The sequence below is a fragment of the Piliocolobus tephrosceles genome, chromosome 12 (genome assembly GCF_002776525.5).
Source record: "Piliocolobus tephrosceles isolate RC106 chromosome 12, ASM277652v3, whole genome shotgun sequence".
NCBI lineage: Eukaryota > Metazoa > Chordata > Mammalia > Primates > Cercopithecidae > Piliocolobus > Piliocolobus tephrosceles.
This window is the reverse complement of record NC_045445.1, coordinates 78,887,277-78,894,784: the sequence shown is the minus strand read 5'-3', so window position 1 is coordinate 78,894,784 and position 7,508 is coordinate 78,887,277. Positions and strand designations below refer to the sequence as shown.

The window sequence follows — 7,508 nt, the reverse complement described above, 5'->3', positions numbered from 1 at the left end:
CCTCCCTCCCTTCCTTCCTTCCCTCCTTCCTTTCCTTTCCTTTCCTTTCCTTTCCTTTCCTTTCCTTTCCTTTCCTTTCCTTTCCTTTCCCTTCCTTTCCTTTCCTTTCCTTCCTTCTTCCCTTCCCTTCCTTGCCCTTCCTTTCCCTCCTTCCATCCTTCTTCTCTCTCTCTCTTTCTTTTTTTTTTGGACCGAATCTTGCTCTATTGCCCAGGCTGGAATGCAGCGGTGTGATCTCGGCTCACTGCAATCTCCATCTTCTGGGTTCAAGTGATTCTCATGCCTCAGCCTCCCGAGTAGCTGGGATTACAGGCGCCTGCCACCATACTGGCTAATTTTTTATATTTTTGGTAGAGACAGGGTTTTGCCATGTTGGCCAGGCTGGTCTCAAACTCCTGACCTCAAATGATCTGCCCACCTTGGCCTCCCAAAGTACTGGGATTACAGTTATGAGCCACTGCGCCCAGCTACTCTAGAAGTTCTAAGCCTCACATCAGAGCATATTTCTAATTCACTAGGAATTCTGAGGAACTTCATCTGACAGATATGATTTGGGAGGGCAAAGGGGTCAGATTCAATGCCTCTTAGGGACTCTTATAGCCCAGTTAGATATTTGGTGGAATAAAGTTTACAATTAACATTCATTTCAGAGGCATCCTGAACTCAACCTGTCTCAACTTTGTGGGTATTGAAAATCCATAGTAATAACAGAGGACTACCAGGAGAGATATTATATACTATAATTAAATTCCCTTACCATTTTCTTTGACCCCATTAATCAGAGTGTTTTCTCCGTTGGCTGAGGCAACAATAGCCTTATCTTGTTGGTTATCCATGAATGTAACCTCTTATTGTTTCATTCCAAGTCCAAATGCTGTCCAACCTGCACATTTCAAATATATAATATCGGTCATTAAATTTGTTTTATTTTGTGTTTTATAGGTTATTTCAGCTAGAGGGGTCTTAAAAGTCTCACTGGGATTTACCTGTTTCCAGACTGACTTCATCACTGCTATTGTTTTTGTTTCACAATGTTTTTGTTTCACAATTTATACCTACCACATAAAGTCAATTTGGAAACTCACACTCATTCATACATCCTAGATCCTTCTATCACCTCTGGGCCATGATATTATTCAAAACTGAAATACGAGGAAGCAGACAACTTATCCCTTCCTCCAAACAGTAATACATTTAACCTAATCATGGTTGCCTGATTAAGAAGGACACAAAGCAAAGACAAGACTAACCTGAGATAAGGTGTGTTTGTATGTGTGTTTGTGTGTGGCAATTAACTTTATTTTTGTTTGCCTCATTTCTATTTCAAATGACCAGATGCTCTTCAAAAACAAGGCAATTCATACACATACACACATATATATCATATTCAGATTTTCTCTTTCTGTGCCTTAAAATTTGACTGCTAAGGATGAAGGAGGTAGAGAATTCCTTGGTTTCTCGACTTCCAGGACTTTAACTTGGACTTTGACAAGTATTCCTCCACAGCAAGATTTTTAAAAAATGTGACTACAAAGAAGATTAGGTTTTCTGAAAAGGCCCCAGCATCGTCTGATATTTTTAGGGCATAGGACATACATCTATCTGTAGCCCTTCATCTCCTGCCCACCTACCTGAGTGGTATCTATATGAAAAATGATAGGAGATGAGATGGGGGTATCTGTCACATGCCACTACAACATCTTGCCCTCCCCCTGTCCCTAGACGTTCTCCCCAGCTGAGTATCTATCCCTTTATTAAAAAGCACATGGTATTGATAGTCAAGCAGCTATTATAAGAATCTCAATTGTATAGTCATTTATCCTAATGCATGCAATATACTATAAAAAGTAGGTCCAATATTGAGAAACAAGAAGCAGTAACAGTTTCACATGATTCAATCTATAAGATATTTTACCCATCTGGGCCTATTCCCTTATCTATAAAATATAAAGATTGTATTAGGCAGTCTCTCAGTTTTAAAAATGTTAGATGACTCTGGGCTTCCCCTAACACTTATATTTTAGAATTGCCACATTTTCTTCTCATTTTATATGAGATCTGATTTGATGCACAGGCAGTAAACCATGGGTGCCAGAGAAAAGAGAAAAAATATGCTTACTTGTATTTACACAGAAAAGGGCTGGAGAGTTTTAAAAGATGGAGAGGAGTGGAGAGCAATGTCCAAGTCCCCACCCTTTGTCAAGGAGGGCTCATTTGTAGTAGAACTGAATGAACAGATTGGATATCTGCCTCTGCTTCAAAGAGGACCCTATGAATCAGATGGAATCATACTGCCATCATGGATTACTCTGTACATTTTTGTTTTGGAGTTCAGTAGAGCTTCAGGTATCATTTACTCCTCTTTTGCCCCTCCACTAAGTCCATGTTGGCAGGAACTTGATAAGGTGCAAATTACTTTTAGATTTCAATAATTTAATGTCTTCTTATCCCTTATGTCTATAGTTAACTACAAGCAAGTCCATTTTTATCACCAGGAAGACCAAGGCATAGAAAGAGAGACTATGATAGCCAAGGTTGTAAAACAACACAATGACAGATCTATGAAAAAAAACCCCAAGTTTCCTGACCAAGAGACTAGGTGTTTTTTCTTAAAACACAAAATACCATCTCCATGATTCTTACCAGTTCCAACCCCTGACTAAAACAGGGCTAGAGAAATACAAGTTTCCACATGTTACTGATCTGTACTTCCATATTCTTTCAGGTAGGAAAATAAAGAACAGCTGCCACAGATAAGCATCAATTATCAGTAAAAATTAATGTACCATGAAATATATATAGGAACAATACATTTAAGTATCAATAATTATCCAATTTTTTTTTTTGAGACAGAGTCTCATTCCATCACCCAAGTGGAAGGCAGTGGCCCCTCCAGAGTTCAAGCAATTCTCGTGTATCAGCCTCCTAAGTAACTGGAATTAACAGGCACGCACCACCATGCCCAGCTAATTTTTGTATTTTTAGTAGAAATGGGATTTCGCCATGTTGGCCAGGCTGGTCTTGAACTCCTGACCTCAAGCGATCCACCTGCTTCGGCCTCCTGAAGTGCTGGATTACAGGCATGAGCAACTGTGTCTAGACAATTATCCAATCTTTTCAGACAGGACAAGAACACTGTGTCAGGGGACATATTAGTGCTGCTGTAACTTTACTCTGGGATGTTATTTCCCTAAGAACACAAATTGCTTCTAATAGAAAAATCTGGCCAAGCACCCAGGATTTATGACTCTGAAGTAAAGGGAATCTTATAGGGTTGAGAATAGAGACGAGATACACTTTGGCAAGAGATAAAGAAGAGGTAGAGTGGGGACATGGAAGCTTGGATGTATAATTAATTACCTCATAAGCTTGGTTCTATTAGGTTCTATTTTTTTTGAAAAGAGAAAACTGAGTATCACAGACATTAACTTAGTGATTATCAATAATTTGGGCCTTTGTTCTCCAGAATTAGTAGGCTAGACCTTGAGCAGACAATCCTTTAGTCCTTTCCTATGGCTTTTCAAATCTCAACTATAAACAGGACAACTAAAGGTATATATTTTCCTACATACCTATTTACTTATACCTTGGCTGCTTATAAAAATAATTTTGGAGAGGAATTTCTCACAGTTACAATACAAACAACTCTGGGCTTGCTTTAGCTTTCCCCCACTGATCAGCATTTTAGGACAGTAAATTAGGTGGGGTTTTAAAATCTATTTTGAGCTAAAATTGATTAACACTTTTGGAAGAATGTACAACAAATTGCTCTGCTGATCACAGTAAATTACACAGTGTAATGGCATCAAAATAACATTAGCATGGAGATGGCATTTTGAAGCAAGGAAATGCTCCATTAGACTGGAAAAGCAATCCCTCCTATCTGCCCTTCCCCTCAGTCGGCTTGAGAAAGGCTCATAGATCCTGTAGGGTGCTATCCTCTTCCCCAGTGGCCTTGAAGTCTAAGGTCTCAGAGTCTAGATGACCCACACCAGCATTTGTGTTGAGGCTGTCCCTGGCTTTTCCCAACTGGGGGAAAAAAAATCAAGGCGAGAAAGTAAGTCATGTTTTTGCTTATGGGCCTGGGGCAATATAGCCTTTGGAGTTTGAGTAGTGCCAATCTCTGGGACACCAACTTAAATCAATTCATCAAAATTATCAGTACTACCTGTGATCATGGTATTGTATCAGGTACAGCACAGAAAAGACAGAAAAATGAGGCTAGATCTCTGTTTTCAAGATGTTCCGAGTCTAGAGGGGGAAAGCAAGCTACAGACAAATCGTTTAAGTATAATACACTGAAAGAGAGGCAGAAAGTTGCTATGGGAATCCCAAATGGAGGGAAATTACTCCAATTCTAGAATTCTAGAGAGGAGGGAGATTTGGGAAGGCTTCACTAAAAGCAGCAACATTAAGGTAGACCTTGAAGGATGACCTTTCTGGAGGTGAGGATGGGGAAGTTCAGTGGAGAGAAAAGTATTCCAGGCAGAAGGACCTTCAAGAAATGCTACAAGTCTCCCTCCCACTTCAGTCTATCTTCTAAACAACTGCTATAGAATCATAGCAAGTAGACAAGGTACCTTAAAATTGTTTTGCTTTGCAAAACACTTTCCTCAACCAATCCTCACCTTCTCCAGTTGTACCCTCTTTTCATTCTGTTCACTTCCCACTATGTTCCTAAATATTCTAACCCTCTCTGCTCCTTAATATTAAACCATTTGTTTTTGCTTCCAGGTGTCTTGCACTTGATATTCTCTCTGTTTGGAATCTCTGTCCCCTTTTCCCATTCCTTCCCTTCCTCCCTTTCCCAACCTCCCTTTTCACCTCTCTGTCCTCTTCCCTACTCAGTTTTTCCTTGACACATTACTTAATTACCTACTCCAAACAAAATTAGTCTCTGTCATTCTCTGTATTCTCAAAGAACTTTTATCTCCTGTGTTCATCATCTTATACAAGCTTCACTACTTTATATCTGATACCCCCAAAAGACTAAGCACCAACACCCCCAACTCCACAGGGCCTAGCTCACATAGTGCTTGTAACATGGTATGTACTTTGTAAAAACTGGTTAAACAATGATGTTGAATGGTAGGAAAAAAGGGGAGAGAATTTAGGGAACAGTGTTTGGCTGAAATAGGTACAAACAAGAAAATATAGTGGAAAGATAAACTGAAGTATACTGTGGAGGCCAACTAAATTGTAATTCAGGAAGATACTGAAGGGTTTTGAGTAGTGAAGAATATTAGGACCAGTGAAAGTGGGAGAGACAGAGCATAGGAAGATAGGAAAAAATGTTCAGGTGTGAGATGTCAAAAAGATTAGAATTCAGGAGGAGGAAACAGGAATGGAAAGCAGATGTTAGATGTAAGTATAACTACATAGGTGTGCTGTTAGACCTGGAAGATGATTTAGATGTGACAGGTAAGGGAGTAGTAGTCAGAATATATAGAGAAGAGAGAGATCAAAGAGTTAATAGAGGATTGTAAAAGGAGAATCATGGATGGTTGGATTCTAGACCAGAGTAGCCTCAGAAATATTGGTGCCAGGATATTCTTGGGAACAAAGCAAGGCCAGTATGAAGACCAGTTATCAGGTACAACATGTCTAATGAAGCTGACCAGGACCTTAGTTGTCACACTGGAAAGAAAGCAACTGACCAGCAAGCTGTTACAGATGGGGAATCTACAGGCTGGGTTAGGGACTGTAATGAAGCAAGGAGATGGTACTACTATAGCAAATAGGCCAACGGACAGTTTTCCAAGCTAACCCAGCTAGCTCTGTCTAGTCTGATTCTCCCCAGTCTAGCTTTAGTCAGTATAATGGATGACAGAATCAGCAACAGTACAGGGAGCACATTCTAATCCAAAATTCTACTTGGCTAATTCTATTTTCTGATATCTATCAGGATTTTAAGACCCTAAGCTAGAAACACAGAGGTATGATGATGTTAAGTACAGGAAACATGCTTAAATGAGCAACCATACAAGTTTTAACAATATTAAGGGTGAGAAAGACATCAAAAAGAGATTACCACAGCTACACTCTAAAGAATTCTATATATCTCAAAAGTACGGTATGAGGGGGCGGAGCAAGATGGCTGAATAGGAACAGCTCCAGTCTCCATCTCCCAGCCCGAGCGACACAGAAGACCGGTGATTTCTGCATTTTCAACTGAGGTACTGGGGTCATCTCACTCGGGAGTGCCGGACAATCGGTGCGGGTCAGCTGCTGCAGCCTGACCAGCGAGAGCTGAAGCAGGGCGAGGCATTGCCTCACCTGGGAAGCGCAAGGGGGAAGGGAGTCCCCTTTCCTAGCCAGGGGAACTGAGACACACAACACCTGGAAAATCGGGTAACTCCCACCCCAATACTGTGCTGTAAGCACACCGGCACACCGGAGAATATATCCCACACCTGGCCGGGAGGGTCCCACGCCCACGGAGCCTCCCTCCTTGCTAACACAGCAGTCTGCGGCAATCTAACCGCAAGGCAGCAGCAAGGCTGGGGGAGGGGCGCCCGCCATCGCTGAGGCTTAAGTAGGTAAACAAAACCGCTGGGAAGCTCGAACTGGGTGGAGCTCACAGCAGCTCAAGGAAACCTGCCTGTCTCTGTAGACTCCGCCTCTGGGGACAGGGCTCAGCTAAAGCAGCAGAGGCCTGTGCAGACGCGAACGACTCTGTCTGCCAGCTTTGAAGAGAGCAGGGGATCTCCCAACACGGAGGTTGAGATCTGAGAACTGACAGACTGCCTGCTCAAGTGGGTCCCTGACCCCTGAGTAGCCTAACTGGGAGACATCCCCGAATAGGGGCAGTCTGACACCCCACACCTCACAGGGTGGAGTACACCCCTGAGAGGAAGCTTCCAAAGCAAGAATCAGACAGGTGCACTCGCTGTTCAGCAATATTCTATCTTCTACAACCTCTGCTGCTGATACCCAGGCTAACAGGGTCTGGAGTGGAACTCAAGCAATCTCCAACAGACCTATAGCTGAGGGTCCTGACTGTCAGAAGGAAAACTATCAAACAGGAAGGACACCTATACCAAAACCCCATCAGTTCGTCACCATCATCAAAGACCAGAGACAGATAAAACCACAAAGATGGGGAAAAGGCAGGGCAGAAAAGCTGGAAATTCAAAAAATAAGAGCGCATCTCCCCCTGCAAAGGAGCACAGCCCATCGCCAGCAATGGATCAAAGCTGGTCAGAGAATGATTTTGACGAGATGAGAGAAGAAGGATTCAGTCCATCAAACCTCTCAGAGCTAAAGGAGGAATTACGTACCCAGCGCAAAGAAACTAAAAATCTTGAAAAAAGAGTGGAAGAATTGACAGCTAGACTAATTAATGCAGAGAAGGTCATACACGAAATGACAGAGATGAAAACCATGACACGAGAAATACATGACAAATGCACAAGCTTCAGTAACCGACTCGATCAACTGGAAGAAAGAGTATCAGCGATGGAGGATCAAATGAATGAAATGAAGCGAGAAGAGAAACCAAAAGAAAA

General features: G+C 41.9%; 1 protein-coding gene across 1 annotated transcript in view; it reads right to left on the bottom strand.

Moving 5' to 3' along the window:
• NEXMIF (neurite extension and migration factor) overlaps positions 1–7,508 on the bottom strand; it is a 210,613-nt gene that overhangs the window by 11,583 nt on the left and 191,522 nt on the right. The window contains exon 2 of the mRNA XM_023202523.2: positions 758–883. Coding sequence (XP_023058291.1) covers positions 758–836 — 79 coding nt within the window. The 5' untranslated portion in view covers positions 837–883. The remainder of the gene's footprint in view (positions 1–757; positions 884–7,508) is intronic.